This window comes from Berghia stephanieae, chromosome 13 (assembly GCF_034508935.2).
Source record: "Berghia stephanieae isolate SIO BIC M18660-M18661 chromosome 13, UCSD_Bste_1.3, whole genome shotgun sequence".
Classification (NCBI taxonomy): domain Eukaryota; kingdom Metazoa; phylum Mollusca; class Gastropoda; order Nudibranchia; family Aeolidiidae; genus Berghia; species Berghia stephanieae.
In genome coordinates this window covers 37,375,620-37,396,836 of record NC_088372.1, presented here as the reverse complement: position 1 = coordinate 37,396,836, position 21,217 = coordinate 37,375,620, and the positions used below count along the sequence as shown (strand labels likewise).

At 37.7% G+C, this 21,217-nt stretch overlaps 1 protein-coding gene across 1 annotated transcript; it reads left to right on the top strand.

Moving 5' to 3' along the window:
* The first annotated feature begins 204 nt into the window (after window positions 1–204).
* LOC144959298 (MFS-type transporter SLC18B1-like) lies at window positions 205–1,740 on the top strand. The gene has a single exon (XM_078891841.1). It carries the CDS (start codon window positions 205–207, stop codon window positions 1,738–1,740), a length of 1,536 nt encoding a protein of 511 aa, XP_078747967.1.
* Window positions 1,741–21,217: the final 19,477 nt, after the last annotated feature.

The following is a 21,217-nucleotide window of genomic DNA, read 5'->3' as shown; positions in this document are numbered from 1 at the left end:
AAAGATGAGTTATGGACAGACTAAATACTGTATTTTGTAGTTAGCTGAAAAACTGTTCTTGAGCCGAAACATTACAAGGTTTGCTTATTCTTATTTCAAGCAATTTTATTCATTTTCTTTTAAAACAAGCTATAGACGGCATTGCCAAAGATTCCGATTGAAGTGTCCGTTCTGTTGTCAGTTATTACTAGAAGAAAACCAAACATGCCACAAACAATTTCCAGTCCGAGTGAAAAGTCTTGTCTTGTTGGCGTCAGAGGAACAAACGATGCTCAAGACAACGGTGGGATACAGAAATATCTGGCCAATGATTCTGTTGAAATGGTCGAAAGGTGTTCTGAAAGAGGTGAAGAAATCACTAAAGTCAATGAACGTCATAGGAGTGCCATCGATATTGATAATAACATGCCTGGAAATAATGTGTTTATCTCAAAGAATGATTTTGACACAGAAAAATCTCATGTTGACGATGGAAAACCCTCAAAGGGAAGGGGGTTCAAATTTGGTGAGCTTAGTCGCGAAAAGAAATGTCTTTTACTCTGTTGTACCTTTTCCCATTTCACTTCCGGACTTTCCACGTCCCTGCTGGCGCCATTTTTTCCAGAAGTGGCCCAGACAAAAGAGATGTCTTTAGTTTTAATCGGCGTGACCTTTAGTATCTTCCCAGCTGTTGTGTTCATTACGTCACCAATTTTCAGTTACTTCATGACTAGAGTCGGACCCAAATTTCTTGTGATATCCGGTCTAGCCGTTGGAGGCGTCTGTAATTGTCTGTACGGACTTTTGGACAAATCCCCACCAGGCACCCCTTTCATTGTCACCAGCTTGTTGTGTCGTCTGGGTGAAGGGATCGGACTTTCTAGTTATGTCACTGCTATTTACACGATTTCGTCCAATGAATTTTCAGACCATGTCGCAATCTCAATGTCTATTATACAAGGTGCAAGTGAAGTTGGAATAATGCTCGGACCCGGAATCGGAGGATTTCTATACGATCTTGCAGGGTATGGTTTTCCCTTTTATTTCAATGGAGCCGCCATACTTCTGAATGCCATTATTTTATATAAAGTTGTACCCAATATTACAAGCAAGGCTGAAAAGAGGAAAACTTCGAAACAATCACTCCTGTGTAATGGATTGTTCATCGTATCCAATATGACGAACTCTACCGTAGCGTGCACTGTGGCTTTCACAGAATCAACGCTAGCCAATCACATGACTCCTTTACGCCTATCTAAAGGCATGATTGGTTTATTTTTTACACTAATCCCATGCTTTTTTGCCGTAGCGTGTCCGATAACTGGTTATCTAACCGACGCCAAAGGAAGTCACTGGTGTTTAATGATATTAGGACAATTTCTCGCTGGACTCGGATTTTACCTTGTTGGCCCAGGAATGATATTTCCCTTTCTGTACCTGACAAGCTGGATTGTAGTCCCGGGTTTAATTCTCATCGGAGCCGGTTTTGCGATGTCTATTGTTCCAGCTTTCAAGTGTTGTCTTTTAGGAGCTTTCGAATGTGGTTGGGATGACGACACAGAGACGTACGCGACTGTGTCTGGTGTCAATAACTCTACGTATCACTTGGGGTCTGTTGTGGGACCTCTGGTCGGGTCAGCTCTAATTCAACATCAAGGATTTTCGTTTGGATACACCGTAATGGGAACGTTGAATGTTGCCGTCTCGGGCGTGTGTCTGATTGTATTCTTGTGTAGAAAAATTGGAGCTGAAAGTAGTTAAAAAGTTAGATACTAAATAACACTTCTTCTTCTTCTTTCTTCCAGTTTATCCCGCATTTTACATTGTTGCTATAATGAATGTCACATCTCCGTGCATCTTGGTCCAGCGCATCATCTTCCACCATGCCCAGGTCTTTCATATCCTTTACCTTATCCCACCATCTAGTATTTGGGCGTCCCTTTTTTCTCTTTCCCGATAATTGTAAGTCAAATACTTTCTTTCCCACGTACTCCTTGTCTCGTCTCTTTATATGTCCGAATCATTTCAATCTATTTTCTCTTATCTTTATTGATACATTCTTCACTTCAGTCAACCTTCAAATTCGTTCATTTCTCACTTTATCTTTTCTTGTCCAGCCAAGTGACCATCTCAACATCCATTTCTGCCACCTCAACTTCTTTATCTTGTTTCTTTGTTGTAGCTGCTGTCTCTAGTCCATATAACATTGCTAGTCTTACAAATGTTGTATATATTTTCCCCTTCATCTTTGCGGAAATTCGTTTGTCACACATAACACCAGTTACCTTCCTCCAATTATTCCAGCCTGCCTGTATCCTCTTCTTAACCTCCATCTCATTAACCCCATCTCCTTGAACAGTTGTTTCTAAGTTTGAATTGGTTTGTCTCTGGGACATCCTCTTCTTCTATCTTTATTGGTGGTTCTGCTCTCTGTTGTCCGATGCACAAATACTCTGTCTTCGATCTGCTTGCCCTTAATCCCCCTCCTTTCCAACACCCGCCTCCAACCCTCCAGTTCCTTTTCCACCTTGTTTATCATTCAAAAGTGCTACATCATCCGCATAGATCATGTTCCATGGGTTCTGTTAGGACATCCATTACTATTGCAAACAGCCGTGGGCTGAGAGCAGATCCCAGGTGAAATCCAACTCTTACATTAAATGGATCAGTTGAGCCAACAGCTGTCCTTACCACTGTTTTGTTTCATTTGTACATATCTTGAATACCTTTAATATAATTCTCTGTTACCCAGTTTGCTCTTAGACAGTACAACATTTCTTCTCTTGGTACCCTATTATGTGCTTATTCCAGGTCAATGAACACACAATGTAATTCTCTTTGCTTTTCTTGCTTTTTTGCTGAAGACGGGTATTGAGCCCGAAACGTCCCATGTCTGTGTTTTTGTCTATTTCGGACCTGTTTTATTCAATTTTAATCTTTACTGTTTCGTGTCCACAGCTTTAACTCACTCAATCCTAGAGATTTTTGATACTTTTCAAAATTAGAAAAAATGTATTAAAAATTAGCATGTACATAGATGGTTTTATTCAACTTAACCTATTCCACTCCATGGGGTGGTTTTACACCCCAGCCCTATGTTTTTCACCAATAACTTTTATATTTTTTGAGCTAGAAAGTTGAAATTTTATGCAATCGCTAATTGTTATATGATAATTGTGACCACAAAGTATCATTTATATCAGTATAATATATTTTGGGTTATATAGCTATAAAATGTCAGATACCCTATTCATATCCGATGGGGTGTAAAACCACCCCATGACAATAAAGACAAAAAAATGGAACATTCCTATTTGAATCCTATGGGGTGGTATAGAGAAAACATGAGCAACTAAATCAAATACCTATATAAACAAGCAATAAACAGACAAGGATTTCATTCACCTATTTTGATAGTATGATATACATGTATATACAAAACACACATGAAATAGAAAAAACAATAACACAATAAGTAAAACTGAGACCATAATGAGTTTTATCTTTAAAAACCAAGTGAATTTTATTGAAATTAAATTTTATCTTTGGAACAAGTGAAATATAACATTGTGGCAACTATTTTATTTTAATTTTTGATATGTATGATATATTACACGCATATCCGTTAATTTTTAAAAAAACATGAAACATGAATTAAATTTATTTCTTCTTGTAACCAACTGGAAAAATGAGTTTCAAAATCAAAATTTAATAGGGTAACAACAAAAATCAAGTCAAATGTAATAACATAATAACTTCAAAAAGGCATTATAACAGAATTAACGTTCATAACTTTGATAACAAAGCAAACTTACCAGTCAGAAAAGACTTTGAATGACGAGAATAGTGAAGAATGTCACATCGAGCAACATACCAATCCCCTCCCTCTCCCTTCCTTTGGTCTAACAGGTTCCAGGGTCCAAAATATTTCTTTTTGTCTGTCTATCAGTTTGTCATCCTCTCTCAACTCTCTGCCTCCCATTATCTCTTGTTATCACTTTCAACAGGACTTGCATACGAGAAGTGAGTGCTCTTTACAAACAAATCTGCCAAATGAACTGCTTGAAGTTCTAAATTTCTGGTGCTTCTTCCTTGGGCAGTCCCAGCATCTCCCCTGCTCTCCTATTTGCTTGTTTGATGGTGTACCACTAGCAGTTTGTCTCATTTGTTCAGCATGGTTTGGTCTTGTGATTTTCCATACTTCACAAACATGCTGGATTGAGAGTTCTATCATAGTGTTAGGCTTCCTCAGCTTTGCTAATCTGCGAGATAGATGATCCTGCAATCGGAATCTTGCCAAGTCCTCCTGAAACTCTGCCTTTCTCTTTTCCTTTGCGAGAGCGCTTTGTGGAAAAATTTCCCTATAAATTATTTGAGATGAAATTCCTACCGTGTCCAACAGGTTGTAAGAAATCACCATTAGCCACCTTCGGCACATTCTTTTGGTTGTCAGACTGTGACACATTTGGTCAAACGTATCAACTCCACCTTTTGTTTGATTATAGTACTTCACCATTTCAGGTTTTCATTTGGGCTCGTCATCAACATCCTTAGAATTGTGCCTTGAACTCAAAACAATTACATTTTTCTTGTGGTTTGATTTATGGCTGACTAAAGACAATTCAAAGGTGAAAGCAAAGCTTGATTCTGATTTTTTCAAATCCTTGCCATATTTAAATTTCTCAGGAAGAAAACGTTTGTCTCTACGAACTGTCCCAACTCCTGTCAATCCTTGCTTTCTGAGCCATAACAAAAGCTCTTTGTCGGTGAAAAAATTATCAAAAGTAATATTTCTACCACTTTTGCAATATGGCATAGCTAATTCCTTGACGGTTTCTCTTCCTAAATTTGTCCTTTCTTCATATTTTCCAAGATTGGGAATTGCTTTCGGTGGATAAGCAGTCTTAGAATCACATATCTAGAATATTTTCAATCCATAATTATCCGGTTTGCTGGGTAAATATTGAAGAAACTTGACTCTCCCCCTCCATGGGATTAATTACTCATCCACTGTAAGGTTCATGTCTGGAGTATAATATATCTTAGAAAGTTGATTGTTGATGGTATCAAAAAGGTCCCTGATTGGCGCAAAAACATCCCTGGCCCTTCTGACTGTTCAAGTAATAATAATAATAATAATAATAATAATAATAATAATAATAATAATAATAATAATAATAATAATAATAATAATAATAATAATAATAATAATAATAATAATAATAATAATACTTTATTGCATCCCAAAAAGGAAATTTTTTGTACAGACGTGTTATAATTTACACAATAAGATAAAAATACAATGGAAATAGGATGTATATATATTTTTTTAAGGGGAGGGGCGACACCTGAAATATCGATTTTTGGGTCAAAATATAAAATTTCAGTTTTTTATTCATTATCAAAGAACAATCATTTTTTCACATATTTTCAGCACTTAGATGGTGATTTGGATAATATAAAGTTTGTAAATCGTCTTTCATAACCATGGAAGTCGACATGAAAATACCAAACTTTTCAATTTTTTGTAAGAATTCAACTGAAAATAATAGGACGGAAAAGCATTATAATACATATCGATGTTGTAAATTTTGATATCGATAGTTTAGTCTACTCTTTGCCCGTCTATTTGACACGGTTTCAGTCTCATAAATATCAGAATATGGGCAGGGAGGAGTTTAGAAACTGTTAGTCGCGAACAAAGATTGTGTGTCAAACAGCTGATAAGAGGTCAAGTTGTCAGGTAAATACAACGTGATCACGAATGGTGCGATCTGATTGGCTGACCTTGTTCTAGACCTCTGACTCCGCGCCAGGGATTGGATGTTGAGTCAGGGTGAAAGTTCGCCTCTCTTACTATTATATTTTACTACGATTTGTTTACCTTTCGATTGATCAGTTGTTTTATCAAATTTTGACACGTATTCACGTTAAGTATCTCTAAATATTTCCAATTTTTACTGGATTATTATAAATATACCTAAAGTGACAAAAAAATCCAAACGTTGGCAACAGTTATTTGCTACAAAAGCCAAGAAAGCAAGAAAGTTATGATGGCTCGTGGTTGACCCGTGACTACAAATCTTTGATTGGAATTTGGTGTGTGATAGTAGTATTATGATAAAGCGATTCCAAGCAATGCCACAGCGGAAAGAAATGAAATGGGCTATTCTTGCTGGTCTTTACCACGGTTATTACACCAATGACTTCCCTCAACATAGGTATTGTCCTCCTGAACCGGACTCCAGATGCTTTTATAAAAAAATATATTGCTGCCCATGTGTATCCTGTTGACACAAGCAGCGTGTAAATACACCTTTGAATTTTGATTTAATTCATGAGCACTTGAAGCCTGTAAATGCTTTGTTGAAGTGTTGTGAGATGAAGACAACACAAAATCCAAACGAAAGGTTTCATAATTCTGTTTGGTCAAGATGCCATAAAACATACTTCCATTACCTAAAAAAAGTTGAGTTTGGTGCAGAGTATAATTTTGGTCCAATAGAAATAACATCCCTGAAAGTGTCTTTGGGCATCGGTGGACTGGGAGAACACTCCCAGATGTTGAGTCAGCAAGCAGAGTCAAAAAGACTTGACCAGAGCATAAGGGTTGCTCAACACAAAGAGAAAAAAAAGACGCAAAATGAAAGCTCAGACCCGTGAAAAAGCCCAGAGGGAGGCAGAAAAAGAACACGGGGGACCCTCATACGGTGCTGGTATGTTTTGAGCTGGTTGTACCGTTTTGTCTTATTATTTTCATTCATTGTTATCTTTGATCTCGTTTTTCTCAAAATTACATTTTTTAACACTATTTTTTATCTTATTTTGTCATTTATCAATCAATTTGTTTAAAACTTTGCATGTCTAGAGCTATAGTAATTATCTAAAATCATACAGAAGGAATTTTAAATATCTTTATTATTTTTTGAAAAATTGACATTTTTATGTCAAAAAACATGATTTTTATCATACCGAAAAAATATAATTTTTAAAAATTTGTAAATAAAAATCTATTTAAAATATTTAAAAAATGCTCTGTATTTTTTTAAATAATATACAAATATACAACCATGCCAAATTTCAAGAAAATTACATGGAAACTTATTGAGAAAGTAACTTTTTAAAATAGCACCCAGAGAAGAGTAAAATCCAAGATGGCGGCCGTCACCATGGCAACCGGACACGCCCACCGAAATAAATCACATGGTTCGAATCCATTGGTCATAGGCAATGTCCCAATATAAAAAGATATTGGATATAATCATTATTCTTGAAAATAGTTTCAGGTGTCGCCCCTCCCCTTCAAAAGGAGCAGCTCTATAACCAGAGCTGCACTTTATAATATGAATAATCAACACTGTATAATAGTTAAAACTGTCACTATGAATTGAAAATTGAAAAGATTGCAAAACAAATAAATTAATTAATTAATATTTATATTTTTTAAAAGTAAAAATGAGAAATTATTATATAAAATGATTATTGCTTGTTGTTATAAAGCCTAATACTGGACGGCAGAAAAGATTTTCGGTGTCTCTCTGTTTTCGTTGAAATAGAGAAAGGGCGACCACTTCTTTCTGACATAATAATTGATGGTCTTAGTGGATGATACTGGTCATTTAATATTTTAGTTATTTTATTTATACAAAATTTCTCGTATAAAAGATCTACATCGTCAACATCATTTATATAGCGTTTAATGGATTTTTTAATATTTGAATTTATTTTGTTCCTTTCCACTGCTAAGCAATTGTCTCCCCAAGCTGTTATACAAAATGACAAAACACTTTCAATTACTGCTCTATAAAATAATGTGCAGAGGGTTTTATCTATTCTAAGCTGAGAGAGTTTTGATAAAAAATATGTACGTCTGCACATCTTATGCCTAATTATTTTCAAGTGTTCATCCCACTTGAGCCTGTCATCAATCGTTACACCAAGGTATTTGTAGTGAGGAACTCGCTGGACGAATTGGTCCTTTAATTTTAACGGTTCTATCGGTTCCTTCACTCTCTTAAAGTCAATCACTAGCTCCTTTGTCTTGCTTATGTTAAGCTCTAGGTGGTGGGCATCACACCAAGACACAAATCTATCAATTTCTTGCCTATAAGCCACTTCGTTGCCATTTGTTATGAGGCCTTGAAGAGCGGTGTCATCTGCAAACTTTATTAAAGGTACACTCAGGTTTTGACTTCTACAGTCATTCGTGTATATTGTGAATAATACAGGGGACAATACACAACCTTGAGGAGCACCAGTATTTGTAGTTATACAGGAAGATTTGTTTTGTCCTAATTGAACATATTGTGCTCTCTCCGTAAGAAATTCGAGCACCCAAGTAATTATATACTTGTTTAAATTCAGACTAGTCAATTTTTGAACAACCAACTGAGGTTGCATTGTATTGAACGCTGAAGAAAAATCTGCAAAAAGCAATCTGCAATAGCTCCTAGCGTGATCTAGATGCCTGTAGATGTTGTTTGTAAACAGCAAAATGGCATCCTCTACGCCACGTCCTGGTTTGTAAGCAAATTGATGACTATCACTCAATGGCATAAACTGATTCCTAATTTTAACAAGAACAAGTTTTTCTAAAGATTTCATGACTATTGAAGTCAGTGCAACAGGTCTGAGATCGTTCATAGTTTCAAGTTTTTCTTTTTTGGAACAGGAATAATTTTTGAAATTTTCCAAATTTCAGGGATCGAAACGCATTGGAGGGACCAGTTAAAAATATGTGTATAAATGGGGGAAAGCTGATGGGCACATTCTTTTAATAATTTTCCTTTCAATCCATCCGGCCCAGCAGCCTTCCTCTCGTTTAGTTTCAAAAATACGAATCTCGTTTCTTCTTCACTGACCTCAATAGTCATTTCATCTTCCAAAGCCCTGTCTATTTTATGTTTTTCATTTTCAATATCAAATTTGTTTGCTGTGTCGAAACGTGAATAAAATTTATTTAGAGTTTCAATTTCGATGTCTTCTGATATAATCGTGGGCTTTGGATTATAGTTAACAGCAGTTTTAAGCCCCCGCCACGTGTCCCGTATATCCCCAGAAGAAAAGCATTTTTCAATTTTATTTTCATACTTGTCTCTACAACTAGATATTACTCTCTTTATCTCGTTTTGTTTTGTTTTCAGATCTTTTTTGTTTCCACTAGTAAAGAGAGTTTTCTTTTGGTTCAATAAAAGTTTTAGATCTTTTGTTATCCAAGGCTTGTTGTTAAGATAATATTTTATTTCTTTTTTACAAGACACTAGCTGTTCACAGAATTTTAAATACTCACTTACACAGTCATTCAGCTCATCCACACTATCACATGATTCGATAAAAACATTCCAGTCAGTGCATTCAAAACAACCACGCAAATCTTCACACACACTTCCGTTCCAGATCTGTACACTTTTCTTTACTGGTTTTACACGTTTAAAAACAGGGCGGTAGGTGGGGAGTAGCAAGAGCATGCAGTGGTCAGATAAACCTAATGGGGCACGGGGTAAACATTTATAACTATTTTTAATATTACACAGGAATAAATCTAATGTTTTTTTGTCCCTTGTCTCGCAGTCCACGTATGGATGAAGTCCCGGGAGAGTAAAATCGTTACATTGTAGTCCTGTCGTCAAACCTTAGAGCATTTGTTAGGTTCAGAAAACGCTTCATTGCTCTGGCCACAGGGTCTGTTGCAATGCCGCTCCATATTCTGTAAGCTTGGTGCATTTGAATGACTTGAATATGGTACATTGGGATCATCAATGAGGGAAGATTCATAATTGAGATCAGCAAGGTCTTCGCGGCACACATCTGTAGAGAATGATGCAAATAAATGGAACATATGATACAGCAAAATGAAAGAACAGGGTGGTCTGTTTGCATACTTACTATAAATGAATTTCTCAATATATATTAGAATTGGATTTACCGCCTACATGTTCGTTGATTAAAATACATCTTTCCGGAAGTGAATCCAGAGTAGACCCTATACTAGAAGTGCTTTACGTGAACCTATATGCTCAAAATTGTACAGTAGATAAGCTTCTCAAACCAAAGACAAACACACAGTTATTTTATCAGCTCCCTGCCAGACGTGGCATATTATAGGAAAAGTGATACGGCTGGCTGGCCTGGTGTCTGTCAACACTTACTGGCTAAGATTTGTGCTACACTGCATGTCTGAGTCTGATTCGCACAAATAATTGTTAAAGTAGTGCAGTATCTTTATGTGACCTATAGTAGTTGAAAGAGAGGTTAACACTAACAAAACAAAACAACCAAGAATAGATTGAGAAGGGACTTAACTGATGTAGAGTTGAAACTTTTTTCTAAGCGTGACGGATCTGAAAGATGAACTGACTGGAGATCAATAAAGTCTGAACTGTTTTCATCAGTTGTTGAGGGCCCTTGAAACGCTTGAAAAACATTCCTATTTGCATCCGCCGCCATTTTCACTTCGTTTTGATTTTATTGTGATGAATGAATCAAATTAATATTCAGAACAAAATAGAACACCCTTAGGAACAGGGAGATAGGAACACCTGCTCTGTTGTAATTATTGTAACAGGAACATGTGACAAACAGGAAGGGGAAGGAATGAAAAAGTTGGATCAGAGTAAGAGTCATGGTGTGGGAAATGTAAAAAATAAAAATAGAACAAGCTGTGAAACAAAACTCTATTTTATTATCTCTATTCTTTGCACTAATTATGGTAAAAACTGGCGGCATGAATAATAATGATAATAATAATTATAATAATAATAATAATAATAATAATAATAATAATAATAATAATAATAATAATAATAATAATAATAATAATAAAAGCAATAATAATAATAGTTCTTTTCATACTTTCCTATATTAACATAGGGGTGCAAAACCAACCCATTGGATAAGAATAGGGTAAAAAGCTTTTTTCTTACCATTTGACTAGGGGTGTAAAACCACCCCAATGGAAAAGAATAGGGTAACACACATTTTTTCTTATCATTGGAATAGGGGTGTAAATCCACCCCATGGGATATGAATAGGACTATGAAAATTGGGAGTGGAATAGGGTTACCATTTAAAAACTAAAAACAATAGCTTTGATATTACGCCTATAATTTGTCTCAGAAAAATGTAATAAATAGGCATGGGATAAAATTAACCCCGGGTAAACTACGGATATAGTCGGTGTTAGGGTTGAGTGAGTTAAGGTCTTAGTATGACTTAAGTCTAGAGGAGGTCGGAAGGAAACGATTAACGAAATAGTTTTACGTGCATAGTAAAATGGCAGAAAAAGAACTGAACAAGTGTGTATGAAAGGTGCTTGAGAAAGCAAGACAGCTACCTTTTTAGTATTTTAGTAGCAAGTTGTATCGGCAGATTCTTATGATAACACGACGTAAAAGAGCGTAATAAGATGCTATTACTATAAAGATCAATAGGAAAAAAGTGAAGTGATAAAACTGGTTACAATCTCATTGGAAGTGTAAAACAAGTATTCCGGAGGACTGGATCCAAACCTTGTGATCTTCTGGTTTCAGAGTGATGGCATCTCATTTTCCAGTCTAAATATAATATGCTGGTCGTCAATAAAGATCACCCATCGTTGTTTTTTACGCGCCGTAATCGTAAGAATCTGCCTCTACATCCTGCTATCAAAATAGTTATGCCACCTTATCATTCATTGCTCAGTATTCATGTCGAAGGACTGGTTACACACTTCAAATGAGTTTTGAACCAGAAGAGAGTAAGGTGTGACGTCACGAATGCTCTGCCCTATGTCTCTCTGGTGTGTTGTTTGACTGCTGGATATAAAATATATGATAAATATTACCTCAAAATTATCTGATTTGTGGTCTTGTGATACAACACTCGCCTTTGGATTGAAGGGGCCGGGGTTCAGGCACCCCACTAAGAGCGGCGCATAGTTGAGTCCTGAGTACCGTGAGAGAATGTGAGTAAAGAGTCGTTTCCAAGGACTCAACAATGCGCAGAGCAAGGCTCGAACCCAGGACCTTCCGATCCGAAAGTGAGTGCCTTAGCACAAGACCACATAAGTAAATAAGTAAATAAGTAAATATAGAATTTATATAGCGCCTAAACATCTACGTTAATCGTGCTCTGCGGCGCTTTACATAATAAAAATAAAATAAAAATGTTTAAAAACAACAAAATTAAAAATCACGACACTACATGATACATAATAAGCATGCATACAAAAAACAGAATCAAAGCAACATCTATTTTATGAAAAATAAGCCTCGCGGAACAATTCAGTCTTCAGACATTTCCTGAAAGATGATAAATTTTCACAGGACTTTGTCCGAGGACTAAGTGCGTTCCATAGGCGTGGAGTTATGAATGAAAAGGCTTTTTCACCGAAAGTGGATTTTGAGGTGGTAACTTTTAGAAGTTGGGACTGAGATGATCTTAGATTTCGAGTAGGTTCATATTTTTTAATCAGTTCCTGCAAATATTCAGGAGCCAATCCATCCAGACATCTAAAAACATAGCACAATATTTTAAATTCTATCCTATACTTCACAGGAAGCCAGTGCAATTCCTGGAGAATTGGTGTTATATGATCTCTTTTTTTCGTTAATTTTATAAGTCTAGCCGCTTTATTTTGAATTTTTTGTAGTTGATGAATTAATCTACTTTGACAGCCAATGAGAAGGGAATTGCAATAATCTAATCTGCTAGTAATAAACGAATTAACAAGCATCTTTGTAATATCTTCATCAATATAATGTCTGATTCTTCCAATGTTTCTAATGTGATAGTTACAACATTGGCATATTTTTTTAACATGATCTTCCATGGATAACCCCTGATCTAAATACACCCCAAGATTTCTCACACAATAACTAGGTTTAATAGCATTTTCACCCACTAGTATCTCTTCTGTAGATATTTTTGAGAGTTGATACCTATTTCCAAAAATTATCATTTCCGTCTTGTCATCATTAAATTTAAGTTTGTTTAGTTTCATCCAATCCTTTATGTTAGCAATGCAATTTTCCATAACAGATACTGATGACAGCTCTGGATCATTATTGAGTTTTGTATACAGCTGAGTGTCATCAGCATAAAAATGAAAATCAATGGGAAAAGTGGATAACATATGAGAGAGGGGAGCAGTATACATTGTAAAAAGGAGGGGGCCGAGAATAGATCCCTGAGGCACTCCACACGTTAATATGGATGGAGTTGATACATGGTTTTCTATAATTACTGAATGAGTTCTTTCAAACAAATATTCCTTTAACCAGCCCAAAGCTGTGCCACTGATATAAAAGTGATCACGTAGTCTAGTCAAAAGTAAATTTTGATCGATAGTGTCGAATGCCGCACTTAAATCTAGTAAAACAAGCATCGCAGCACTTTTATTATCTATATCATTTACAATATCATTAAAAACTTTAAGTAATGCCGTTTCCGTGCTATGTGGGGCTTTGTAGGCAGATTGAAATTCAACATTTAAGGCATTCGTCTCTAGATGGTTAATAATACGAGCAGCAACGACTTTTTCGATTAATTTTGAAATGAAATTTAAATTTGACACAGGTCTAAAATTATTTAACTCATTGCAGTCAAGATTTGCTTTTTTCTTCAGGGGTCTAACCAAGGCATGTTTCAGCATATTTGGAAAATCGGGCAAAGTTAGACTTTCATTTACGATAGATGCAATTGCTGGAGCAAGATACTTTGAACATGATTTTATGAGCCAAGTTGGTGTTTTATCTAGCGGGCATGATTTATTAGGCATATCTGACAAATATTTTTAACTTCCTCTATTGTTACGGGTTCAAACGACGTTAACATTTTATAACAGGTGTTCATATATTTAGTTGGTCGTGTCGTGCAGGTAAGTGTTGTGTCTTCCTGTAGTGTCTCTTCCGTTGATATTGATCTTCCAGGCGATGTCACGTGCCTTGTCATTGTTGTTGTTTTCATTGGTGAAGTCATGCTTGTTGTTTCAACTCGTGATGTCGTGCTGGGATGTAGATTTGTGGGCTGTCGTTGTCTAGTTCCTGTCGGATGTTGGAAATTTTCTCAATGAAAAAGGTGTTGAATTTGTCACAGAGTTCTTTTGGAGATGTATTTGTAGGTAAATTATTTGTATTCGATGGTGTGATCATTTCTTTGACAGTATTATAAAGCTTTTTCGAGTCAAGTTTGCTTTTTATCAGAGTGTCCTTCACATATTGCCGCTTGGTACTGACTATTAATTGATTGGTATAATTTTTGGCTTTTTTATAAATTTGCTTGTGAATTTCAAGTCGAGACTTACGCCAAATACCTTCCTTATGACGTCTGTCATGTTTGGCCTTTCGGATTTCAGCAGTAAACCATTTGGAATTTGGTCTTAAGATGATCGTTCTGGACTTGAGGGGCGCAGGATTTTCCAGACACTTATTGAGTGATGTGTAGAATAAATCTAATTTCTCTGTAACGCCGTGTGTATTCATAACGTTATTATTTATGCCCAACTCCCGAATTTGGTCCAGTAATTTGGTGTGGTTTATGTTTTTCGTTTTTCTATAGCAGACTGTACGCCGATTTGAAATTGGGACAGGGACATTGATCTTAAAAAATACTGGGTGGTGGTCTGAAATGTCTGGGCTTCCGATCCTGATCTCACGAGTGGAAGTATCTATGGACCGTGTGATAACGAGATCGAGGGTGTGTCCACCCTCGTGAGTTGATCCTTTGACATTTTGTTTGAGATCGAATATTTCTAGAAGTTTGGTGAAGTTGTCCGAAATCTCGGCATGAAAATTAAAATCACCTAGAATAATAATTTCTCGATTCTCGGTGTTTTTTGCGTGGAGAAAATCTTCAAATTCTTTTATAAAAGTTGTATTTGTGCTCTTGTTTTTAGTTGATGGTGGTGGTCTGTAAGTTCGACAAATGGATGATGCCAAGTCTGCAAAGATAGATCATCATCAAGCCCTACTGCAACCTCCTCGTGGTGTCGAACGGTAACAGGTCAAGCTGGCCAACTGCAGAGGGCGACAAGAATAGGCAATGGCAAACCATTCTTGTAACTTTGCCGAGTTAACTGCATGAATAAGTCCAAAAAGTTAAACGGTGACAGCGTAAAGGGGAGCATGTTTTCACGGAAGACTGCTGCCTCGCTCGGTTGGGAGCGTGATGTTCGTCAGGTCACACCGAACCGTCAGCCAGTTACTAGGCGAAATAAATTTAACAAATGTGACAAAACCAAAATTGGGACATGGAATGTCAGGACCTGTGCCCAAAAAGGAAAACTAAACAACATTCTGAAAGAAATGAAACGGCTCCAAATAAATATTCTTGGCCTGGCAGAGATGAGATGGAAAGAGCAGGGAACCATGTCAAAACAAGAAAACAACATGACATATAAGATCATATGGAGTGGTGGAACCTCTTTCCAAAAAGGAGTAGGGATGATCTTAGACCAAAAATCAACCAAATTTTACAAAGGGCACGTAGCAATCTCAGACAGAGTTTTGCTGGTTAAGCTAAGAGGACCTGTAGTTGACACCAATATTATTCAAGTTTATGCACCAACAGAAGAGGCGACAGATTCAGATATGACAGAGTTTTACCATTCACTAGACAAAGCAAAACGAATGTGTAAATCACAAGAAGTCCTTATGGTAATGGGGACCTAAATGCTAAGATTGGCAGAGGCAGAGATGGTGACATAATCGGACCACATGGACTCGGAGACAGAAATGAACGAGGAAACATCTGGGCAGATTGGTGTAGAACAAATAAATTAATGATTTCAAACACCTGGTTTCAACAACACCCAAGAAGAACCTGGACATGGCAATCACCAGGGGACAGAGCAAGGAACCAGATAGACTTTATAGCAGTATCATCAAGATTCAGAAATGGCATATTAAATTGCAAAACCTACCCAGGCGCCGATGTAGACAGTGACCATGTCCCAGTTGTTTGTACAATAAGGATAAAGTTTAAAGCTATTCAGAGAACAGCTGGTAGAATAAAGAGGGATTACAGGTTATGCAAAGACAATGGCATACAAACAAAAATGAGAGAAGAATTTGAAAATGCACTCATGATACAAAGCCAAAGTGAACCTGATAATGAAAAATGTGAAAAACAATTTGATATATTCCAAAAGTGTGTCAAAGCAACTGCAGAAAAGCATTTACCAATAGCTCAAATAAACAGCAAAAAGGAATGGATGACAAATGAAATTCTAAACCTATTTGAAGAAAGACGAAAATGCAACAGAGGGTCTGCAGAATACCAAACATTGAACAACCACATTAAATCCAAATGCATCGAGGCACACGAGAACTATCTAGACTGGAAATGCTGCGAAATCGAAAGAGAATACAAACCCAACCCCCAACAAGCTCACCAAAGAATAAAAGAACTATCAGGGAAAAGGAAAAGCAAAGCAGCAGGAAGTTGTATCCAAAACAAACAAGGGGAACTGCTATTTGAAGAACAACATATAGAAAGCCGATGGGTAGAATACATAGGCGAACTGTACAATGATCCAAATAGAAATGAACCACCACTGAAATTCAAAGAACCATTAAGCGGACCAAACATCACCAAAAGTGAAATTGAACATGCCATGGAACGAATGAGGGATGGTAAAGCAACAGGCCCTGATGAAATATCTGTAGAGGTATTAAAAAGCCTAGGAGATCTAGCAATTGATGAACTTCACATATTATTCAACAATATATACAATACTGGGAAAATTCCAGAAGATCTCTGTAACTCTATTTTCATAGCAATACCAAAGAAAGCAGGTGCAGTCAGATGCGAAAATTTTAGAACTATAAGTTTAATAAGCCACATCAACAAAATACTGTTGCGTATAATTATCAACAGGCTAAGGAATAAGATTAACCCCGAAATCGCAGAAGAACAATATGGATTCCAACCTGACAGAGGGACTAGGAACGCAATATACCTCCTCCGTGTTTTAAGTGAAAGAGCTATACAGGTTCAGACCCCACTATACCTCTGTTTTGTCGACTACAAAAAAGCTTTTGATAGAGTACGCCACGAAGAAATACTAAAACAACTGCACTCCATTGGCGCTGATGAGAAAGACCTCAGACTCATGCAAACATTATACTACACCCAGCAGGCATCTATCAAAATCGGAAACTCTACAGGAAATTCCATTCCTATTAAGAAAGGAGTCCGTCAAGGGTGTGTTGCCTCACCAGATCTGTTTAATCTATACCAAGAAACAATCATGAGGGGCATAAATAATATGGAGGGAATAAAAGTGGGAGGTCACAACATAAATAATATAAGATACGCAGACGATACGGTACTCATTGCAACATCAGAAATCCAACTTCAAAAGATTGTTGACAAAGTGGTAGTAGATAGTGAAGCCAAGGGAATGGAAGTGAATATCACCAAAACGGAATGCATGGTAATACAGAAAAACCCCGAAAACAACAACACCTGCAATATAACGATTCACGGCGAGCAACTTACCAACGTAGAAAGTTTTAAATACCTAGGTTCAATAGTGACAACAGATGGAAGATGTAACCGAGACATACGAGCAAGAATAACTCAAGCCAAACAGGCCTTCATGGACCTGGGAAACATTTTGAAAAACAAACAGATGTCGTTCGGGATTAGATTCCGAGTCTTGAAGTGCTACGTGTGGCCAATCTTGTTATACGGATGCGAAAGCTGGACTACAAATGCAGAAACACAAAAGAACATTGAAGCTTTTGAAATGTGGTGCTTGAGAAGGATGCAGAGAATATCGTATACTGCACACAAAACGAACGAAGAAGTGCTAAAACAAACATACCAACAAAGGAAACTAATGCCCTTAATAGTGGATCGACAACTATCCTTTTTCGGACACATAGTAAGGAAAGATAAGAATGAATACCTGGCAAGTTGTGGAAAAATACCTGGTAAACGCGCCCGGGGAGACAAAGAAAAACACTCATAGACCAACTGAAGGGCTTCACCAGCCTAACAATCCAAGAGCTGTTTGAAAAGGCAAGAGACAGGGAGGAATGGAGAGAGATAATTCATGCAGTATCCGAAGCCTGGACCAGGCATGGAACCTAGAAGAAGAAGGTGGTCTGTAAATGGTTACGACGTTAAAATGTCTGTTATTATGACTAAAGTAAATTTCGATGCATTCGAATGAGTCGTAGTTTTGTTTTTCTCGTTTGATAATATTCAATTGGTCTCTAAAAACACAGATCAAACCACCTCCACGTCTTTGGTCTCTATTTTCTTGATGATATGAATAGCCGCTGGGGATTACCTCGTTTATGGTTATAATGTCAGAAGATGTTAGCCAAGTCTCGGTAATAAAGAATAAATCCAATTTGTTTTCGACGATAAAATCATTTATTAACACAGCTTTATAGCCGCACATATTATAAATGCTCAATTTTTGAGAGAAAAATCGAATTATACCACGGCCTCATGATATAATATGGGTGTTTCTGAGTGGGTTCCTGACCTCCCATAGTGGGCAGGCTGGGTGGGGTTCCTGACCTCCAATAGTGAGCAGGCTGGGTGGGGCTCCTGACCTCACATAGTGGGCAGGCTGGGTGGGGTTCCTGGCCTCCCATAGTGGGCAGGCTGGGTGAGGTTTCTGACCTCCCATAGTGGTCACGCTGGGTGGGATTTCTGACCTCCCATTATGGGCAGGCTGGGTGGGGTTTCTGACCTCCCATAGTGGGCAGGCTGGGTGGGGTCTCTGGCCTCCCATAGTGTGCAGGCTGGGTGGGGTTTCTGACATCCCATAGTGGGCAGGCTGGGTGGGGTTCCTGGCCTCCCATAGTGGGCAGGCTGGGTGGGGTTCCTGACTTTCGATAGTGGGCAGGCTGTGTGGGGTTACTGACTTTCTATAGTGAGAAGGCTGGGTGGGGTTCCTGACCTCCCATAGTGGGCAGCCTGGGTGGGGTTCCTGACCTCCCATAGTGGGCAGCCTGGGTGGAGTTCCTGACTTTCTATATTGGGCAGGCTGTATGGGGTTCCTGACTTTCTATAGTGAGAAGGCTGGGTGGGTTTCCTGCCCCCCCCCCCATAGTGGGCAGGCTGGGTGGGGTTCCTTACCTCCCATAGTGGGCAGGCTGGGTGGGTTCCTGACCTCCCATAGTGGGCAGGACAAAAGCCATGTAATCTCATTCGAACATAAAGACAGCAAGTATTTTGGAAAACATATAGGCGGATGGAAGACACAGTAAGTGCCTCCCTGCCCACTATGGCAGGTCAGGAATTCCACCCAGAGCAAACAATGTTGCATCATAAATGTTTTTGTATAGATAGTATGCGCTTGGCTAAGAAGCTCATAACATTGCCATCCGGAAGTATAACGGACAAACACACATAACTGTGTGTATCCATGAAAATTTATAGTCAGGTTAAAACAGTTCAGTGAGCATTACTCATAAACGCGGATGGCAAAAAACAATAACAAAGACCTGAGTTACGTCATCTTTGATATCTTCTATATGTGCCTATGCGTGTTTTTTATGTGTGTGACTATATGTGTATGTATGTATGTATGTCTGTGTGTATGTGTGTATGTATGTGTTTGTATTTATGTGTCTATGTATGTATGTGTATGGCCGTCTTTTCAGTAACGGGGATTTTAGAGAGGGAAGCAGAGAGAAGCCATCAGTCGAAAGGTCTTGTTTACAAGTGATTGGGAGGGAGTTCCATATCTATATCATTGTTTACATTTCAATGAGACGACATCAGTGATATGCTATGTGGTCTTTAGGTATGAAACTCGCTTTCGGATCGGAATGTCCTGGGTTCGAGACTCGCTGGCGCATAGTTGAGTCCTTTGAAGAAGGCTCTTTACTCATATTCTCTCACCGTACTCAGGTGTAAAATGAGTACCTGGCCGGTAACAGCGTTGTCTCTGTCCAAAAAAAGTTTGATATCGCCTAACAGGCGTCATGTCTCGTCCCACATGTTACGTGTTGCTGTTGGCCAGGGACCCCTTGTAAAGCGCATTGAGCAGGTTTAGTGGATATTGCGCTATATAAAAGGCTCCATTTTTAAAAATTGCCATGTTTACCTATCAGCCGATTGCTGGCTACTGAATTCATCAAGGTGGCCATTGTGACCCAACCACGAGATGACCATTGTCAAACATTTCAACGATGACCCAAGGGATAAGTTGACATCTGATGACACGTGATCTGTCAGAGCGACCAATCGTTGAAGGGTCAAGATTTTTTAAAAGCCAATCGCTCTTCGGCCAAAAAAAATCAAGAACTCACGAGAACAAACGTTTGAAATATTATGGCGATGAATGAATGGACCAATGAACTCGTTTTCTTGAGAAGTTTATTCATGAGTGACCATAAAAAAAAACGAAAATGCGACAGCAGTCATTAATGGGTAAGCTTACATCATCAAAGGATGTCTACATTATTGACATGACCGTATAGTTATAGCACGGGTCGTATACTCAACAGTTGTAAGTCTATAATATATGTCTATATGGAATGAGATTAGAGGAAGACTAGCGCAACTCGGTTGGACGTCACCTTACAGAGAGAACGTCAATTTAGTTTTGTGCATGCGTCTCTCTCGTCCTCGGTTTCGGTGAAGTGTCTCAGGCCGCTTTCACCGAAAGCGAGGACGAGAGACGCATCCGCACATTCAGCATGACGTTCTCTCTCTAATAACTTTTCCGCCGTGACGTCCAATCAATGGACGCTACTCTTCCGCTAATTTCATTCCCTATATAATAGTTTACAATAGATAAGCATACTCATTACTGGCCCTGCGGTTTTATGCATTTTAGAAACGAAAAATTGCATCAAGATAAGGTGAATATGAATGCAAAAAAAAAAGACTAAAATATGCAAAAAGATATGCAAATTACTCGTCCTAAAAATTGCAAGCATATTCAATAAAAGAGTGTAAGATAAAGTTAAAATCAACTCGTACAGATTAACATTTTAAAAAGTGGCATGATCGTTACGCGAAGATACACAGATACATATATTACTCGTACATTATAATTCAGGACACTTAACTCACTCAAGCCTAAAACCGACTATATCCGTAGTTTACCCGGGTAACTTTTACCCCATGCCTATTTATTACATTTTTCTGAGACAAAGTATATAGACGCAGTATCAAAGCTAATGTTTTTAGTTTTCACATGTTTATTTATGGTAGTTGAATAAAACTATCTATTTACATGCTCATTTTTTAATACATTTTATCCAGGGTAAAGTTACTTGCTAATTGA

Excerpts from the sequence above, each read along its gene's own strand:
- LOC144959298 (XM_078891841.1), top strand. The coding sequence starts at position 205 with ATGCCACAAACAATTTCCAGTCCGAGTGAAAAGTCTTGTCTTGTTGGC.